Here is a 21,143-nt window from a genome sequence, read left to right on the forward strand (position 1 = left end):
TCAATACGCCTAATGCTTCCTTTTTTTAGTCAAATTTGATTCTCATTTTTCGTTCAAAGATATATTTGAAGTATATTGGCTTGTAACCCTGGTTTTCTAGGCTGGATACGCGTAGAATGCACACATCAATTTTTTATTGCATGTGTTTTGAAAATTTCACTTGACTTTAGGGTTTTTTTGCGTTTTCTGGAAAGAAGCATTCTTCTTTTTGGACAAAACTCTCTCTTTTTTTGTTGCTTAAAACGGAAATAGGATTTTTCTTCTCATTAGGGCTCATAAATTGAGCTCACAGTGCCAGCCAAGCAAACTTTTTGTCATCAAGCATCTTGTAAGTGGCTGGACTTGAAAACTTTTTTCAAAACGCCTAATGCTTTTTTTTAATAAAAATTTGGTCCTGCCTTTTTGTTCAAAAATTCGTTTTAAGGCAATGGGCTTGTACCCCTGTTTTTTTAAAGCCAAATACAAGTAGAATGCACGCAACAAATTTTTATTGCGATAGTTTTGAAAGTTTAGGTTTATTTCAGCTTCTTTTTTCGTTTTCTCGAAAGAAGCGTTCTTTAATTGAGCAAAATTTCTTATATTTTATATTTTGTTAAAAATAAACTAAATAAGTTTTTTTTCTTCTGTTTGGGGCTCTTAAATTGAGCTTGCAGTTCTAGCAGAGTAAACTTTTTGGTAGTGAACATCTTGTAAGTGGCTGGAATTGAAAATTTTTTTCAAAACGCTTATTGCTTCTTTTTTTTTAGAAAGTTTCGTTCTCATTTTTCGTTTGAAAACTATTTGAAATCAATGGGCTTTTTAACCTGTTTTTCTAGGCTGGATATGCGTAGAATGCACACATCAAGTTTTTCTTGCGAGTGTTTTAGAAAACTTAACTTGATTTTCCTCTTTTTTTTGTTTTCTCGGAAAAAGCAATCTTTATTTGGACAAAACTCTCCATTTCTCGTTCCTAAAAACGTAAATAGGAACTTTCTTCTGTTAAGGCCTCCTAAATTGAGCTTAAAGTGCCAGCCAAGCGAACTTTTTGTCATCAAGCATCTTGTGAGTGGCTGGATTTGAAAACTTTTTTCAAAACGCCTAATGCTTTTTTTTAATGAAAATTTGGACCTGCCTTTTTGTCCAAAAATTCGTTTTTTAGGGCAATGGGCTTATACCCCTGTTTTGACAGGCCAAATACAAGTAGAATTCACACAACAAATTTTTATTGCGATAGTTTTGAAATTTTTGGTTTATTTCAGCTTCTTTCTTCGTTTTCTCGAAAGAAGCGTTCTTTAATTGAGCAAAATTTCTCATATTTTGTTGTTAAAAACCTAAATAAGATTTTTTTTCTTCTGTTTGGGGCTCCTAAATTGAGCTTACAGTTCTAGCAGAGTAAACTTTTTGGTAGTGAACATCTTGTAAGTGGCTGGAATTGAAAACTTTTTTCAAAACGCTTATTGCTTCTTTTTTTTTAGAAAGTTTCGTTCTCATTTTTCGTTCAAAAAATTATTTGAAATCAATGGGCTTGTAACCCTGTTTTTCTAGGCTGGATATGCGTAGAATGCACACATCAACTTTTCTTGCGAGTGTTTTAGAAAACTTAACTTGATTTTGCCTCTTTTTTTGTTTTCTCGGAAAAAGCAATCTTTATTTGGACAAAACTCTCCATTTCTCGTTCCTAAAAACGTAAATAGGACCTTTCTTCTGTTAAAGCCTCCTAAGTTGAGCTTACAGTGCTAGCCAAGCGAAATTTTTGTCATCAAGCATCTTGTAAGTTGCTGGATTTGAAAACTTTTTTCAAAACGCTTATTGCTCCTTTTTTGAAAGAAAATTCTGGTCCTCCCTTTTCGTTCAAAAATCATTTGAAGTCATTGGGCTCGCCACCTTGTTTTGCTAGGCTGGATACGCGTAGAATGCAGGCAGCAAATTTTTCTGGGGAGTGTTTTTGAAATTTTCACTTCATTTTAGCCTTTTCTTTCGTTTTCTTGAAAGAAGCCTTTTTTCTCGGACAGAATTCTCTATTTTTCTTTGCTAATAAAGGGAATAGAATTTTTTTCTGTTTAGGCCTCCCAAATTGAGATTTAAGTGCTAGTCAAGCAAACTTTTTTGTCGTGAAGCATCTTGTATGTGGCTGGACTTAAAATGTTACTTAATTTTAGCTTTTGCGTTTTCTCGAAAGTTTCTACTCAAAAGGTTTTCGAACTCTCTTAGATTGTTTGAAATGAGTTGTCAAGATTCAAGAAGTTTGGATCAAGTGTATAGGTTACTGGATGTATCAGGGAGTGATTTAGCTGATGGAGAATTGTTTTCGTTGTCTTATTATTACGAAAAAGTTGGGGAAAATGGCGCTTTTAACTTTGGCAGTTTTTTAACCGCAATACTGTTTGGTTTTGGGGCTCAGTGTGCGCTCATCAGCAAAAAATTGAAACGCAGAGTTTGGCAAAGTTGTTTTTCGCCAACATACGATCAAGGGCTTGAAAAGTTGTTTCAAGATTGTGTTGAACAGAAGTTCCACGTTGACAAAGAAGTTTCAGTAATGTGGGCTTTACTTGGCGCTAATAGTTATGGTTCAGAAATGCGACGAAAGCACCCTGAGGAAATTCAATCTCAATGCTCGCAAACGTATTCAGAAAAATAATGAGAATAAAAGTTTCATAACTGAATGCTTTAGAAAACTCAAAAGTCAAGCTTCTCGAAATTCCCTTGGTAATAAATGCTTGTAGCAGAAAAGCTCTTCTTTTTTACAGATGGTATCATTTGATTGAATGCTGTTTTATTTTAATAACATCTCAAAGAACTGTGTTAGATTTGATCTAAATTGAATTAAGTTTGGTCCTTTTTCGTTTAAATTATCTTAATCTTTCTGTTGAAAACAGATATTTATTCAAATTGCTTTATAAAGAAAAACTACCCTTGTTGTATATTTGCTTAAGTTTCGGCTACACAAAAACACTGGTTTCTTGGTTAAGTGAGGGCAAAAGCAGTTAGTCTTTCTTTTTCGTTTTTAACGTCGTTTCTTTTTTCAGTGAAAAGAAATGTCTCAAGTACGTAAATCAAGTAGGACAAACTTTGGTGTAAATAGTCAGCGTCCTCTGATGCCCGGAGTTGATGACGAAATGCAGAAAAAGGCCAGTAAGCTCTTGTGGGTGTTCTACAAGAAAGGTGATCCCAAGCCTTTCACACTGGAGTACAATTGATCAAGATGGGAAAAAGAGTTTACGTTGCCCATGAGATTAGCAATGCAGCCAAAGGACCGATGCAACGTGTGGTACGACGGGGAACGGATCAGGGCCTCTCTTTGTGCACTTTGCGTCAAAGAAAAAGTTTCTGTTGTGGAAAAACAAGTTTTTGAGACTGTGGCTGCTGCGGATTCGTCATTAACAGATATCAGTTTTGCACCGTAAGTTTTTTTAAAAAAGCAATTTTTGTAAAATCAAAACACTTTTGGAAGAAGGTTTTTTGTGGTTCTTTCTTTTTCAATTCCAACCGTCCTAATTCTCTCTCTGTCTAATTTTAACTGCTGTTTTCTCTTTTCACGTTTTTCTCTATTTTTCTATATCGAAAATCAATTGCAATCAAGCAAAAACCAGTGGTCGTGGTGTTATTTATTCATATCGTTTTAGTACCTAATTGGAGTCTCTGAAAATAAATCTTCAAATTTTCTAGGGACTTGAACAACAGCCGAACTCAGAGTTCATTGAAGAAACCCAAACGCTTTGAGGTAGAGACTGCATGCCCTGAAAGGTGATCTCCTTACAATGATGAAAACCAGCCACCGGTGAAGAGTTTAAGATTTGATCGGAACATATGGCTGGCCCTCAAAATGCTGCTCCAGTGGTCTCGGTACAAAGTAAACCTACACAAGAGAAGCCAGAGGAAACGGTTATTTTTTGAAATTGTATAATGACTAAGTTGCCAGTCGTTTACTCCTGCAATACATACTAAATTTGTAGCTGAAGTAGTCGCTCACTTCTAAAATTTGCAAAGAAGCATTTGAACTTTCATTGTTGTTTTTACTGCTTGTTTTTAACGCATATATTGTGCTTAGATTCCAGTGACTGTTGTCGAGAAGATGATGGACAAGTTCACTGATGTGTTTGTCCGGAAGGTGAGTGAGATTGTAAGTGTCCAAGAAGAACACAACAAAAAAATGGCGAAAGAGAATCAGCTCTTGAGATCGAAATTGACTTCTTTAATGAAAGTTAGACCAGAGCCAATAGTTGATGAAGAACCCTCCGCCAACAATCCAGATAACCAAGAGCCAATATGGGTGAACGATGTTGATTTGATGTCACTGAATGCTACGTTTGGTCCCTCAACTTTTGGTCGAACACTTGCTGCTGTGATCTTTGGCACAGGAGAAGAATGCTCTTTGATAAACCAAAGAGTTGGTGCAAAACTTCTGAAGCCGAATTCTCGACCTAGCGTTGATGAGGAGCTTGAGCTGAAAATGAAGAGCTGCATCGAGAGGAAGTTCCCCTCAAACAAACGATTTGCCGTAGAAAAAGCCTTACAGGACGCCAATCAGTACGGTGCGGAAATGAGACAAAAATTTCCCTGGAAAAAAGAAGCAAGGAATACCGTTGGTATAGAGTCTTAGTTTTGACATATCACGATCCTTCAAAAAAAAACTTGAGTGCTCGTTCTTCTCGACTTGTTGCTATTTTTTAAAGTTGCTTCTCCTAAATTGATGTGCCAGAATATTAGCATAATTTGAAACTACAGATTTGATTTCAAACAATTTCTTTTTGCTTCTCTACTTCATTTGAAAAACTTCAACTTTAAGTTCACAACTAAATTTTTGTGGCATTTATACTGCTTGCTTTAGTCGTTAATAAATGAGGGTATTGTTTTTGTCTCTGTGTTATCTGTTGCCTTATTGTAAACTTTGTTCAATGTGTAATGTAACAAAAGCCAGTTTATTTTGTTTGGTGCCACTTGATTTGACAAATGTTCATTTGTGTTTATTATGTAGTTTCTCCTCTCCAGACGTTCCATTTTTTTTCTGTGAAAATACACCATTGTTGGTGTATTTGAGCTTGTTCTCAAAGATAGTTCAGAAATAAAAGTTAAATATGTTATAGAATTTAAACCATTGCTTCAAACGCAGTTTTTTAATTAAGTAAAAAATAATCAATCTGGAAAAGAGGATTTGGAGTTATAATGTATTAGCTTTGCAGAGGTTTACAAAGATAATCGCTGTAACAAAAGGAAAAGACAATGCTTTTATATCAATCTTTCTTATCTACTGAAGGACACTTTGTATTACAGAGTAATGTCTGCTAGAGAAAACAACTTAGAGTCCTCTGATTCTGAATACCCTATCAGTGATGATGCGCAGTCTTTTGAGTTTTCTGATGAAGAAGTGCCACCTCCGAAAAAAATGCGGCGCTCGAGAAAACTGAGTGAATCAAGTGAAGAGCGGGACGATAATGTAGAAGAAATATTTGAGCGCTAACCCGCCGACAGCATCGACGATATGGACTCCAGTACCTCTGCTCCCCTTTTGAAATTGGAGAGTGAATTCGATCGCATCATAGAGTGCCATAAAGGAAATCTGAAAAACTCAAGAAGGCGAGAGAAGGCATCTAATGCAGAATTCCTTAATTCTGTAATTCTTATGACTCGGCGCGAAGAAGTTCTTGTCAAAAACCGTGAAGATTTCGCTGTAATGTTTAAATGGGAAAATCTTCTAGAGCTCCAGGCAGGCCACGAACCATCAAAATTTGGGCGAGAGTTAGCCAGAAAAATTTTCGGTGAGAAAAACAACTGCAAGCTGCAGGAAAAGATGCTGGGTCCTGGGAGAAGAATGTCTGACCAAAGAGGGAGAGTTGATGAGCACGTCGAAAAGATCTTTAATGGTATATGTTTTTTCTTAATTTGGAAAAAATCAAGTGAAAATATTCAAGAATCTAAGCTGAAAAATTAAGAAAGTTTCAAGCTCAAATTTTTCGGGTTAATGAAACAGGAAGAAATCATTTTTAGAGTTTTTTGCTTTAGATGTTGTTCGCCGTAATTACCCGCGAAATGCTGAGCTGGCACTTAAAGAAGCCAGGAATGCCGCAAACCAGATGGGACTGGATTTGAAGAAGAAAAGCTATGCTCAGAGCCAATCAACCAGTGCCTGAATAAACGTTATAGGATGCAAAGATATATTCGGTTATCTATTATCAAGGAACTTCAACTTGATTGAGTACATGAGTCCTTGTTTCACTTTATATTGCTACTTTTTTGTTCGGAAAAATAACTCATGATTTATATAGAGGTATAAGTGTAGAAATTTTTGTCATACGTGTACCCTAATCCGATGCTTTAGATGGTTTGCTGTTCTTCAATTCAGTTAATGACAAATTTGGTTTTCTCAGATAAAGAGTTAATGATTTCGGAAGCTCTTTGACAACAAATTTAGACGCTTTTTAGATGTCTTAATTTGCTTAAAATCGCTTAAATAGCCTAACTTTTCTTTTACCGGTAGTTTATTTGCCATCATTCTTTCAGTTGAAATGAGGAACAAACACTAAAGTCTTGATCTTGCTCAATGTGATGCGCAAATAACCATCGATATGATTGCTCAAAATGGCCGCGAACTTATTGCGATGGTTGAGAAATTTTCACCTGAGCATTACCTTAAACTTGTAGAAGAACAAGCTCTGTATGCCAAATACGACTCATTGCTTCGAGTCTGCTACAATGAGGCCACCAATTCGTCGTTTGAGTTCAAAATGGACAATTTCGGAGGCTATGGACTGTTTTTCAACGGCACTGACACTTTGAAAGTTTCAAAAAGAAAAGTTCTGGAAAATTTGTGGGCAATTTTAGAACAAGTGGACTCAACAGACGAAATTAAAATCCTGCCCATATCCGTATTCAAGCCTACAAAAGTCTGCAACAATATGCGCTTAATATGCGGTTCTGTCCCTTTTGTTAATCACTCGTGTGATCCCAACTGTCAATTTGTAGTCTGTGAAATAGGTGCACAGAAATGTGTTAAAGTAGAAATACTCAAAGACATCCATCCTGGAGATGAACTTCTTGTGTATTACGGCGACGACTATTTTGGCGAAAACAATATCTATTGCAAATGCAGAAAAGATCATTTGCATGTTCAGCAAGCAGCTCAGGCAACTGAAGTTGACGATAAACTGGAGCTACGTGTCTTTGATCCAGTTGAGTCTAACCGACTGTCTGTATTTAGACAAAATCGTCGAAGACTAGTTGATTCTAGGAAACGCCCACGAGTAGAAGAAGCACGCTCATATCAGACAAGTAGCTCTGACAACTCGAGCGATTGCTCGTCTGATAAAGAATCGGAGAACGAACAAAATGAGTTGATGGAGGTTGTTCAACCGCAAGTTTTAAATGAAGTTGAAAATGTTACTGAGTCCAACAATTTTTATATATCGACACCTCAGGATTCTGTTGCCCCGGATTTAGAAATTGAAAACGTCAGTGAAATTGTTCCGAATGTTTTTTCAAGGCCTGCAATTGGGTTAAGCTCTTCTGAATCAGAAGATGGTTGCAGTCAAGCAAATTTTAACCCAGAATCTGACTTAGTGAGTTGTGTATCAGCAATTATTTCCAGGCATGGAACGTCCGACTCGGAAGCACAGGACTGGATCAGTTTATTGCGATTAGTTGGCACAGAGTCAACCATACCAAGCTTCAAAAGCATGAAAAGGAAATACCAGCCTACAGCGCAAGAAAAAATGGAACGTTTGAAAGCTTGTGGCTCTGGTTTTCGTTGGTCTCTTGATTTCATGACGGAGCTGCAATCTGTAATTGTGAAAAACATTACAGAAATCTTTCGCTATGACAACAAACGAAAAAAAGAATGATTTAAATCTTCCTGCTTTCTTCGACTTGAACGCGAAAACACTAGAAATTTTCATAATTCTTAATTCAGATGGCGTTAAGATAATGAAAGCATCGTCAACATCTATCTGGTCGGTTTGGTTGGCAATTGCAAATTTACCTCGACTTTTGCGGTCCTCCTTCGAAAATATTGTTTTTGCTGCGCTTTGGTTGGGTAACAATAAACCAGCTTGGGACGATATCTTCGAGGTAATGTTTTAAACTAAAATAAACAAAACTGTAAATTAAAGTTCAAATTGAATTGATTCATTTATTGTTTTTTTCCAGGATTTGCGGAAGGAGTTTGCGAGTAAATCTCTGCAAATAAGGTTTAGAGAGTCTTCCTTCAGCCTGAAATTCAGCATATTTCTTCTGGTGTCCGATTTACCGGCAACAGCATCAATATTAAACGTGCACCATCATCTTGCACGTTATGGCTGCACATTGTGCCTTGTGCAAACTCAACAAGGCGAAACGGCTCGTTACTATCCTATTGACAATTTTAGAATGCGAACTCCTGAATTACACGAAAAGCATCTGAAAGAAATTGAGCAAAACCATTTGAGAGTTTATCGTGGTGTCAAAGGCAGATCAATGATTTTTGCTCTAATTCCTAACTTACCTCTAGCGGCTCCGATTGACGTCATGCATCAAGTTTATCTTGGGGTTGTCAAAGTTTTGTTGCAAGTGATTGCTAAAAAGACAGCGAGAAGCGATCTTCAATTGATTGAAAGTGCCGTCAAAACTATCGCGGTAATTTTTTTGCTTATCTTTTGGTGATTTTTTTTTATTCTTATTTGATGTTAAAAAATCGTGATTGTTTTCAGCTCACCTGCGAATTCGAAAGATCTGTCAGACCACTGCGTGAACTGGATTTCTTCAAAGCGAACGAATTGAAGCTATGGTTTTTTTTATATCGGCCCGATTCTTTTCCATTCGACTGTCAATGAAGATCTTTACGATCGCTTTATTCTTTTGAGTTACGCCATTCGTCTTCTCATGATTTCTTCTTTGCATGCCAATGAAGCTGAAAAATTGATTCGAAGTTTTCTCCTACAACTGAAAAACCGATATTCCGAAGAAATCTTTTCACCAAATGTGCATGCGCTCTCACACTTAGCGTGGCAAGTAAGATCTTTTGGACCTTTATGGACAGCATCCGCAATGATGTTTGAATCGGCTAACTACCTCTTGCAGTTAGTTCACAGGAACGGTCAATCATTTTCAGAAATTCACAGGAACGGTCAATCATTTGCAGCTTTTAGTCGAGCGATATATTCGAACCAAAGATTCGTACCGAAGAGAAATAGGGGACAACAAACTTGCAGAATTCGCCAGCAAACTTCGCGGAAAAAATAGATTCTTCAAAAAATGTTTGAGTTCTGGAATACCAGATGATATCAGAGCTGAAGGAGACGTATTCTACAGCAACGCAAAGCTTAGCTTCTTTGAACTCCATTCACTCTGCCATCAGTCGTCAAGAAACAGTTATTTTTCATATAGAAGCAATGGAAGGCTTCGTTATGGCCAGATAAGGGTTTTTTTTCCTCAAATAACGTTCAGAAATTATCGGTTTTTGTACTGAAAATTATAGAAGTGAAAAAATGCAATCAAGCAACAGCAGCGCTCGCTTATTCTTTTCTCATTTTCAGGAGAACTTCAAAAATAGAAACAGTGTTTCAGTATGCAATCAAAGACAAGTTTTTACGTATTGATTTCAATAACACATTGTACTTGTCACCCCTTCTGAATTGCTTTGAACATGATTAGGATCTAGAAAACTACCCAAAGACATTCAAAACATATTAATATTTAATTTTTGTTGTGTATGTACCTTGATTATCTTAGTGCAATTTTCTTTGTTGATCAATTGATTATTTTGTTGAAAATTTAATTTTCTTTGCTTTTTGTTTTCTTTCTTAGTTTAGCTTCTTATTTCATGTTGAGCTGAGGTTCTGTATGCTTGCAATTTTTCTTTTGCTTCAATCTTAGAGAAATCTTGTTTCAATTCTCGGCGACCATATCTAAGACAAATATTAACATTGCAGTAAACTGTTCAAAAACGCGAAAAATTTGAACAAAGCATAAATTTTATGAAAAAGCTATGAAAAGGTATATACTTTGTTGATTTCTTGGATACCATAGAAAAGCCATCTATAATTTAAAAAAAAACAGAAAAACAAGTAAAAACTACAGTGGTGATATTAATATGACATTAAGCTTTCGAAAAATTTAAGTTCCTTTAAATTCTTCTTGGCATACATATGCATGTAGGAAACACAGATCAAGCATGCGGAAAACACGTACTATATGTGGATATTTAGAGAACCATGGAGCCTCAGAAAAGGCAGTTATAAGTTAAAAAACACAGAAAAACAAGTAAAAAATACAGTGGTAATATGAAAGACATTAAGCCTTCGAAAAAGCAAATTCAGTTTTTTTATTCTTCTTGGCAACCATATGCATGTAGGAAACACAGAAACAATGAAAAAGCCAAGTACTATATGTGGACTTTTTGAGAACCAGTGGGTCTTAGAAAAGGCATTCATAAGTTAAAAAATACAGAAAAACAAGTAAAAATTACAGTGGTGATATTAATATGTCAGTAAGCTTTCGAAAAAGCAGATTCAGTTCCGTTATATTCTTCTTGGCATCCATATGCATGTAGCAAACACAGAGCAGCCATGCAAAAATCGTGTACTATACGTGGATATTTAGAAAACCATAGAGCCATACAGGAACCGTTATGGAACAATTTGTGGGTCATGCAAGAACTATGTATGAATCTTGTAAGAACCATTTGTGGATCATGTAAGAATCATGTAACTAATCACAAAGGTTTTTTTGGAATAACTTGATATGGACCATGTTTGGCTCATGTAAAAAACATGTCGGAACCATATATGAGCCATCAAAGAAACATGTAAGAACCATATATGGATCATGTAACCACCATGTATCTAATCACAAAGGTTTTGTTGTAATGACCTTGAATGGACAAGGTAATAACCATGTAAGAAACATGGCGGAACCATATAAGAAACATTTAAGAACCATATATGGACCATATAAGAACCATATATGGACCATATAAGAACCATATATGGACCATATAAGAACCATATATGGACCATGTAAGAACCATATATGGTACCAATATGCCATAAGTCGTGTAAAGCGTTAAAAGCTGGAACTGCTGCATAAGCTTTGTATGGGCGTTGAAAGAACGCACAAATGACCATATTGGATTCTTGGATGCCATATAAGAATCATATATGGAGATCTTGGCAACCATAGCAAGATCATATAAGAAAATTTTGTATGGCCTGTATGGGACCATATATGGTTCTTGGATATGGTTGCCAAGAAAGGCCAACCCGGGCTGTTTAATTTTATTCAGAAAGCAACTAACTAAAAAAATTCGCAACTCGTTGTGAAAAACTGGAATCATATAACAATAAGAACCACGAATTTTGGATAGGTGGTGATTCTAATGCTACTGACTCACGTAAAGCAACAGCAACAATAAAAAGCGACGGGCTCGGACAATTAAAAGATATCTTGTTATAACAAACCTATGTGACAGCATCACCTGCATTGACTTACGTATGAAAACAAAGGAACAACTAACAAATATTGACGGTAAGAAAAACAATACTGAATCAAGAGATGAGTATATATTTTGTACCGAAAGCAATGAATCCTTTATTTCCCCTCAGAGGTCGGGGAGTGAAAACAATGAAAACCTTCAAAAAGATAATGAATTAAAAATACCAGTAAAAAATTTTAGATTGAAAGAATCAAAACAACGAATTTATCAAAGTTAATGTAAAATAACAACAGAAAGCTCAAAATATAATATCAAGTCAATGATTCCGAGAATTCTAAATGTAAACGCGTTTGTAACAAATAAGCTGAGTTTTCAACTGTGACACCCGAATCTCAGACAAATTTTCATTGATAAAGTGGAAATCATGCTCATTAATAGGCTTTGGTTACGACAGAAACAATAATGAGAGAAAAAAAATTTGTCAAAAGATATTGAAGAAATTGGTTTTCGTTGACTGAAACTTCGGACCCCAGCAGCTCAACTAGTAAATTTAAGAAATGGATTACTGATAACTAGAAAGGCTGAATCACTCTTCAGTTCAAAAGATTCTTTTCCTTTGCAAAAAAGGTATCACAATGTTTCTTATATCATCAGAAAAATTTTAAAAAAATGTAAAAGAATCTGGAAAAAAATCAATTCAGCTACTCAACCCCAACAATAAAGGATATTTACAACAATAGCTGGAAAGATCAACGAATTGAAAAGTTTTGCTCATCCATTGATGAAAAAAGTTGTCTACCATGAAGTCTACCAAAACAAATTGTCTATCAAAAATATTGGGAAAGTAAAATCTCTTACCTCACTTGACAAAAAACAGCAATACTTTCTCTTCTCAAATAGTTTCCTCCAATATCAAACAAATTGGCAAAACGCAAAACTTTTCAGGCAGTACCCGGTCTGTTACTAATGTAAATCCGTGTTTGAAAGCTTAAAGCATATTTTCTTTGATTGCATAAACAAAAATATCGAAGCTGGGTTACGCCGATATCAACTCAGAGTAATGATTATGATGAATAACATATCAGGAAAAATGTACGGAGTATTCAAATCAATTTGTTCCTTGGTTGAAGAGGAAGGCATGTACTTAACTGCAATTGAGCAGTTTAATGTAAATTTAGTAGCTAACAAAACTAATTTTGGGTCGTTAAAATTATTAACTCATAGCTAAATTTTTCAAAGCCTTGGTTGAACATGCAACCTCAATTGTTTCTGACGTACCCAAACTATCTATACGTTCAACAAGTTCTGGAGCAATGTTGACATAATTGGGAACGGTGTTGGATAAATTTGTGGAAAGATTTTTTTCCCGAAAAACCCTCGTGACGGATCTATCCTATCGCTAATGTCATAACAACAGTCATTGCATTTCTACCGGCCCTTTTCGCGAATTAATTTCAGTTAATTAAAGGGAAAAATAGGGGGGGGGGTCAACATATGTTTGATTGCGAGAACCAGCCATCTGGGGCTTTAAACAAAAAGTGAGTTCAAGTAAACTGCGATTTCGGATAGATTCGAACACATTCCAACACTCCATCCCACCCCCTCCCCAACTATTATCACGGAACCACGATTAGTAAAGGTGAAACAGTTGATTGATTCGTATCCCTGAGCGGCCATTTTACTCATCTTCATTTTGTTATTATGTTTTATCATGAAACTGCTCTGTACTTTCTGTAGAACTGACAAAATTGACGATACATACTGTCCAGTTCACCATACAGCGGTGCGGTGGGCTTCGTACTGTTCAGACTAACAGAGGTCTAACACTCATTCTGTTCAGACTAACAGAGGTCTAACACTCATTCTGTTCAGACTAACAGAGGTCTAACATTCATCCTGTTCAGACTAACAGAGGTCTAACACTCATCCTGTTAAGATAAACACCAGCATGTAGACGTGCCGGATAGACTGATCGATAGCCGTAAGCTTCATATACAAATTTTCAGAGATGGGTTAAATTGAAATTCTATGATTCATCAATGAAATGCACTGGGACCTCGACCCGGGTAATAGATTAAACAATTTTTTGAGTTTGGTGTTGTTAATTGTTGATGGCTCAAATTCGTCTGAGAACAGCTAATCTGCAATTTTATCAAGAGATGACACCCGTTACTGGATTGAAATGAACATTGAATAGAAACGCACTGTTTTATTTGATGCAAACAGATAATTTTTTATAAAATCGAACGAATCAAACAAAGAAAGCTGGTTAAGTTGGATCTAAGGTCTATCGCAAATTGTTGTAAATAGGTGAAATAAAAATTGTAAGACGGTCTAACAAAATTTCTAAGATCTCTATTTTCGAAAAAAGAAAACGTTTTGCAAACAAAAGTTAACGTTTTTGAAAATGGTAAACCGCGTCCTAGAGCTGTGGGTAATTTTTCGGCTGTTTTTCTTGCTCCGGACTGCTTATCACTCACTTCATGGATAAAATTAAGCAATTTATTTGCTATAAATAATCAACATTGTTAGTGACACAGTCAGGTTTTTAAAAAGGAATAATAAGTATGCCGAAATAAGGTGATTAATGAGTCTGAACATTATTTCACGCTTGAAACTGTTAACGTCTACTATTTTTTGGTTCTGTTTGCACACAAAACAAACTCGAGTTTTGTCTACATATTGCTGCTCTTCGTTTGTAGGTCTACAGCTCATTGCGTAACAAAAACAAAAAATGTTTTTCTGGAAAAAATTTTGTTCGTTGCCCTCAATAGAAGAAAAAATTTATGAGTAATAATTGAAATAGATATCCTTTTTGCGGAAAAGCCAGTACGATCATAATAGATTCGGGCTCTAAACGATGCAAATTCTGAAAAAGTCTGAACTGATTGCTGATTTTATTGCATTTCCTTCAACTTTATATTCGCTTACATTTAGCTTGTCTGTCTTGTAGAGACAGGCCACCGCTAGCACCACATAGAGTACACTTAGGAATGAGACAATCCCGGGTAACTCCAGGAATGATATGGATCGGGGCATCATAAGAGGAAGCACAACACACACGCTCAGAGTCAGCAATATCAACTTCCTATACATTTCTTTATTTTCATCGAAAGTCTCCCCTCCAATCAGGAATTTGAAGATTTCTTGACCTGTAAAAGGCAAAAATTGACTTAGTTGATTGATATGAGGTCGATCACCTAATTTTGCGTTGAAAACTTGTTTACAGCTTTCTCATCATTACAATCACTGCTACTGTACTTCCACTGTCGGTCAATAACTAAATCAACGCCTAAGGTATATAAGAGCTGACTATCTTAATCCTTGATCTTATGTTCCACGTTCCAGGTCGAGGTCAGAGACCGAAATGACCTCTGATGAGACCATCTTCAAGCTCACACACGCGTGCATCGTGCGCTCGAATTATATAATTTGAAAAAGTCTTCGAGTGCCCTGAAGTCTGGACAATGGTCTACAATTTGTCTGATCCTGGGTCTCTCTCAAACGTTTTGGACCTCAACCTGTGTACTTACCGATATTGAGTTCAAGATAACACACTTACCTTGGTCTCCAATGAGAACTAAGTAGGCAACGCAAGAAGAGAATGCGTAGATGGCAATCATGACACGAACAAATGTGACCCAAATATCGCTGCCAGTCATGGTCTCAACTACCTCCTGATACACACTGGCGTTTCCCACATCCGCACATTTGGCTGCAAAAAATATTGGAATCTTCCAGATATATTCAAAGTTAAAGTCAGTGATGGAAAAAGCATCAATAACCATTTTGATTGACTCATTCAGTGCTCTAGAAAAAAAATTATGCACTTTTATCACTTCAGAGAACATAAATTAAAGTAACTTAGGATAAATATCCTGAAAACATTTACAGAAGTCTCTTAAAGTGCTTCGAAGTTCTTATTGAAATGGTCTCAGTTGTAAAATCCAATTTAAAGAACAGAACAAAAATTTAAAAGAATGAGTAAAATAAGAAAAAAGTATACAATTAATCATGGTTATACTCTATGTTGAACGGACAAGCTCTGATAAAATGCCTAGCTGCTTTAGATTTGTCGCGTTGAACTATAATAAAAAACCTTTAATGAAAAATAGTTTAGAGGAGAATCCTCAAATTGTTTCTTGAAAACGAAGGTACGTTTTGACAGAATTGTTTTAAAACCTAAAATTGATTTTTTAATTCAATCGTTGGAAATTTTAGTTTCTTTTTAAGTTAAAAAATTTACCCCTGCGTTTTTTCTAAATAAGTGGCAAAAACATTAGAGTAAATTTTAATCATTTAGAATATTTTTAGAGGAGCCGTGAAGTTGAAAGTTTAATAAACTGCACTCAGTAACAAGTTTCTTTAGAGACTTTTAGGTATTCAAATTAGAATAGATACTGGTGTCAATTTAAAAAAAACGAAAATGCCGTAAGAATGCGCTAGAAGTATTGTACGATTCAAATTGGTCAGTTGCATTAAAGTTTTAAATTAAACAGGTGTGCAGATCATCGACCACAGTATAATAGGTAATTAATATCTTCATGATCACTTTGACCAGGGTCGTTCATTTTTTTTTGAAATAAAACTTAATTTTTAGACCAAAACAATAAGAGCTTGCAGCAAGGAAAAATGTGCAATCAACAGCGAACAATTCAAAACTCTCCAATCTTTCGGCGTCCTAAAACTTCTTGGCAATGAAAACATTTATAGCTTTATATTTAACTAATTAATTAAGTGATTCCACTTATTTCACCTATACTCTCTTCGTGAATCAATTTTTGTAATTGTCGTGGAATTTTTTTCCAACTTTCATATGACGGCCCTTGTTCATGCTGTTCACTTCGAAAACAGAAAAAAAACAATCAGAACTGAAATTTATTTTCCGGACTAAGCTCAGAATCGTACACTGCATTTTATAACGAAATGGCTATTAAGTTTCGTTTTCAAAACTCATAGAAAAAAAAAACTAAGAATAAAATTTTCATGACTCGGTGTTGAAACATTATGACTTTCAGGTCCGGTTGAGCACGTTAGTCCTACAAACACAAGAACACGAACTATTTTGTCTCGCTTAAAAAGAATATGTAGATCATCAATTTATTTCCTCAAAAACTAAAGCTAGCGGCGTCATTGGAATTCATCAAATTCGCTTCAAAAAATTGTTATTTTTCATTTTTAACATTTGTATTTTTTTCCAATTGACATTAATTTTCTTGGTAGAGTTTTTAAAAGTTCGTTAAGAAATGATTGGACAAAAAATTATTTGTAAAAATTGCCAGAAGGTTTGCCAGAAAAAGCCGTAACAGATTTGATGATCTGCAGCCTCAAAAACGCGCGGGGGCAACAAGGGGGTCTTGGTCTTTGGTTGCACGTGGCCCTTACGGCCTGAACAATTTGCAGGGGTGGGGATTGGGGGAAGGGGTGAAGTGAGGTGCGGAGGATTGATATTGGGGGGAGGGGGTGGTTGTTGTTGGTTGTTGTGGGGGGGGGGGGGGGTAGTTAACCCTTTAAGAATCACCCTTCACACAACAAGTATAAGTCTCCAAAACAGTTTCTGTGAATCGAATACTTGGAGAAGAGTGAGCTGAAAGGAAAGGCTCTAAGAGAATTTAATGCTCTCTGTTTGAGGACGAATCAGATGACACCAGACAAAAAATTGGTCAAGCACAAAATCGCATTAAAAAACCAACGGGACTAACTAATATAATTGCTAGAAATTTCATCGAGTGCAATTTATCACTTCATGCTCTTAACTCAGTGAAAATTTCATTAATGAATGAATAGAAAGCAAATTTGACGTGATCTTGACGTCATATGGTAATAACAAATATCTTGACGACGAAAGAAAAAAAATGCAGGACAAATCTTGAACTACAATTCAGAGAATTTTTCCAAATTAAGCATAAAACAGGAGTTTAAATGACTAAGACTAGATTTAGACAACAATTTAGAAGAAAAATTTAATCATAGAATAAAAAAACTGTAAAAATAAGTCAAATTGCGACACTTCAACAAAATCCCCGTCGATAAAGAATTTTTTTGAACACGCCTTTCTCACTTCATTATAATTACAGTATAGAGTGAGCAAAAGCACTTGCTTTTCCGCTCTACTGAAGGTTTCCGCGTGACCAATATCATTTGCCTGATTTGACTTCAATAATCTTTGAACTGTAAAAAACCGAGATAAGGCTAATTATAGCCCCACCTACCGCTTTGCGGCGATTAATAAGAAACAGCTTAAATTCCCCCATTACTTTTGTTTTAAACGTAGTTCAAACGTTTGTTCTTACTTTTGCTTTATAAAAGAAAAATCGAATTTATATATATAAAGTCTTCGTTTGGAGAGCATCGAAGACCATCAGAACCAACTGAACCCCTTCCGGACTTTTGGAGCAAGAACTATTTATACTGGGTTTTAGCTATATCGTTATGAGCTAGAATACCTTTTTGAAATATTCCTCTAAACTGAAATGAGCCAAGGAATGGAAAGAAGAAAACATGTACGAGGAAACATTAATTATTGGAAATAACTTTGTTGAATCGTTTGGCTACAGCTTAACTTATTACTTCCTAGTTTCTTGTTATAGGTAAAGTCAAATCTCTGCAAAGAAAACTCTATCCCTTCACAAAAGCACAAAACCATATTCAAAGCTCGAAAAATCAATCATGATCGAATAGTAGTTAACAATATGTAAATATTGGTAAATCGGCTACAAATGTTCCTGTCTCCTTTTAATTCCCCTCCCCCTTACCAAGAATTAGAAGCCCAACAGCTGCAAGGAAGGCGAATGCATACTGCATCAACAAGAATATGAGCAATCCTCCACATTCATTAGCTGCATACGGCAAAGACAACATGGCCGCTCCCAAGGTTGCATTCATCACTATGAATACTGCGCCAGGAGTACTCGTACCTTATAACGACAACTGTTTGTACTTTTATTTATTAACAGGATCATATAGCATTGTAATAACTTGTCGTGACAGCTCACAATAAATGACGGCCACTCTTCCCATTATTGTGACCTACATCATATGATTTAAATAAACAATAGCTCTCACTCAATAAAAAAATTCTCCTATCTAAGCCAAGGATACTTTTAAATCCAATTTTATTCTATATTACCCGGTTTATCTATTCCTACACAACATGAAATTAAAGGACGGCGCCAATTTTAAATATGTCAACTAAATGCTACATTTATGCCTAAATGGGACAAAGTTCAATAGTGCCCTTCAAATAACCACATTATAGGTTAAAATATACCACTAATAAGATTTTAAACGAAAAATAGCACGAGTTTCGGTACACTTTTCATTTAAGTTTTAGTATCAAATTGCCGCCAATTGATTTCAACTGCTTGAAATTGTGATTGTGAGAGATATTTAGATCACGCGAAACGCAAAAAGTCAAGGGCGTAAAAGTGACTCGAAAAGTCGATACGTCAAGCAGAAATTTGGCATTAGGAGACACACATGTTTACAATAATTTCTCTCTACGAGAGCAATTAAGACAGCATGAAGTGATACTAAACCTATTCAGCCATGTTCTTCGCTAGAAAAAGGTTTAGACAAAAACAAAACAGAAAATTTTTCCTTTTATTACATTTTTGTCTGATATATACATAGTCATTTTAAGTTGATCTGATGTAGAATTTGTAGATATTTTTCTATCAAGTTGTTCCGATTTTTTCCGATGGCCCTTAGAGTCAAGATTTTTGATTGAAAGCACAAAATTATTTTAATAGCGTGACTAGTTGATGGGTCACAACGTTTCAGTTTGAAAAATCTTGCTGTTAGCATTTAAGAGCAGGTAACGTGACTCTGATGAAGTCACTGAAAGTCTGGCATCAATCGAGAACCGCGAAGCGGCTCGAGATATTTGGAAGTGTTTTGAAGTGAATTTAGCAGAACCATGTAACTTTTTAAAACACGCGTTGTGCAAGTTCTCAAAAACACTTCCCTTGCAAAAATTATTACAATTTTTCATCGCAAAAATTAAAAAAATTAAGGATCTTTACCCCCATCCCATTAGCGCTTATGGTTACGACCACACACTATAATTGAACTCTCATCCCAGCAAGGTACTCACCATATTGGAGTTTAGCTTGCAGATGATTTTCGGCAAACGGATAGATGCCATTGAAAAAAAAGGAAAATCACTTTCGCAGACAATCATCCCTTTTCTTTTCCTGACGAAACTCTTTTTAATGAAAGTTTTGATTTTTGACTTTTGAATCATTCAGGGACTATTTCCACCTGTGCTCCCCAAGTATAGAGGGTACATATTGTTTGAAAACCCCAGAAGCATGCGCCATTTTTTAAATAGTGATTCATCTTATAATAGCACAAGCTGCATAACTGGGGAGAGCATAACGTACTGGTGGGTGTTGCACAAACGCAAGAGATCCCATTTCTGCGTGTATATACTGCATTAGATCCAAGCATATGTTTTGAGTAAAAGAAAAGAGTTAATTCTTCTGATCAAAAGATGTCAGACGAGGATAAAACACTGTCAAAACGATTTGTGAAAAACTTTAAGGGCTGGAACAACGCTGGAGAAGATTGATTGAATGGAAAAAAACTTCGGATCCAGAATTCTATGGAAGTTTGATTGACGGATCTTTTCCGTTTTTACCCCCTCCTCCCCCCACGCAATGCATCCCCCAGTTAGAGAGCACATGCCCTTACATAGTAAATCATTCTTAAAATATAGAACGTTGGTCTGGGGGTGCAAATAATAGGCGCTCACTAAGCTCACTACACTTTTCTAAAATGTCTATTTTTCGCGTTTTTTTTGCCCTTTTTCAGATTACTTCATAAATTTCGATTCTTAAAACTTTCATTCAATGAAAATTTGATGACTACAATTTTTCATACACGCTATGCTATGAATTTTTGATTGAATAACTTTATTGGATAACCAAAATTATGGTGTCAACCAGGGCTTATTCAGTTGCAGTTTTTTCAATCGAAACTGAATACCTCCAAACATACTCAAATAACTCGGAGTTAATATACCTGTCCATCGAATTGATAAGAAAAACTATTTGGACAACTTTCAGCTTTTTAGCATACTTAAAGAATGAAATGCAACAAAAAGAGTGACTCAAAATGGAAACACGCCCCCCCCCCCCAAAAAAAAAAGATTAATTAAAAGAAACTGTTCTCAAACAAGTGATGCCTTTTTCAACAAGCCTCATTTTTGTTTCTTTTCGCACAGAATATCGCTCGGCCAATACTGGCTGAACACAAAAGCTGGACTGGTAGAGACTTTTTGAAGGCCAAAATTGGGAGGATTGAAAAATAGCCTCGGTATCATTGAGAATCAACATTTGCCCTCAAAATGCTTGTGTCAGATTTTTTATCATGGGCAACTGGCAATAATTGAGAACTGATATTCGTTAACTCAAAATGTAAATCATGAAATCGGAAACTTGATTCTGTTCCGCGGAGAAAAACAGGAGAGGTTTTCTAACTAGGATCAAACCAAGTAAGTGGCTGCGACCTGCTAAAAGGAAATAAAAACGCGGATACAAAAAGGGAGTTTGTCACCTTTAGATTTTTCCTCAGCGGCAGAAGTCACCTCATCCCCCAAGAAACTATCGGCGTGGACTCGGCTGCCCCTCCGGATGACCTTGTCCAGGCCATCCTCGTCTGCCATTGCATAGGGATTATTTATAGGGTCGTCCATAGTGCCCAGTAATGCTTGAGGGTGACAAATTGTTGCAAAATTACACTTGATATCTTCCATTTTTAG

The 21,143-nt window shown here is 35.9% G+C and overlaps 1 protein-coding gene across 2 annotated transcripts in view; it reads right to left on the minus strand.

Moving 5' to 3' along the window:
* LOC142337624 (sodium-coupled neutral amino acid transporter 7-like) overlaps positions 1-21,143 on the minus strand; it is a 64,749-nt gene that overhangs the window by 42,102 nt on the left and 1,504 nt on the right. For both annotated transcript variants that reach the window (XM_075386992.1, XM_075386991.1), the window contains exons 2-5: positions 20,939-21,091; positions 18,136-18,297; positions 14,943-15,095; positions 14,312-14,532 (exon numbers count right to left, since the gene is read on the minus strand). In XM_075386992.1, the coding sequence (XP_075243107.1) occupies positions 14,312-14,532; positions 14,943-15,095; positions 18,136-18,297; positions 20,939-21,077 (675 nt within the window). In that variant the 5' untranslated portion in view covers positions 21,078-21,091. The remainder of the gene's footprint in view (positions 1-14,311; positions 14,533-14,942; positions 15,096-18,135; positions 18,298-20,938; positions 21,092-21,143) is intronic.

This window comes from Convolutriloba macropyga, chromosome 4, assembly GCF_964194025.1.
Source record: "Convolutriloba macropyga chromosome 4, txConMacr16.3, whole genome shotgun sequence".
NCBI lineage: Eukaryota > Metazoa > Xenacoelomorpha > Acoela > Convolutidae > Convolutriloba > Convolutriloba macropyga.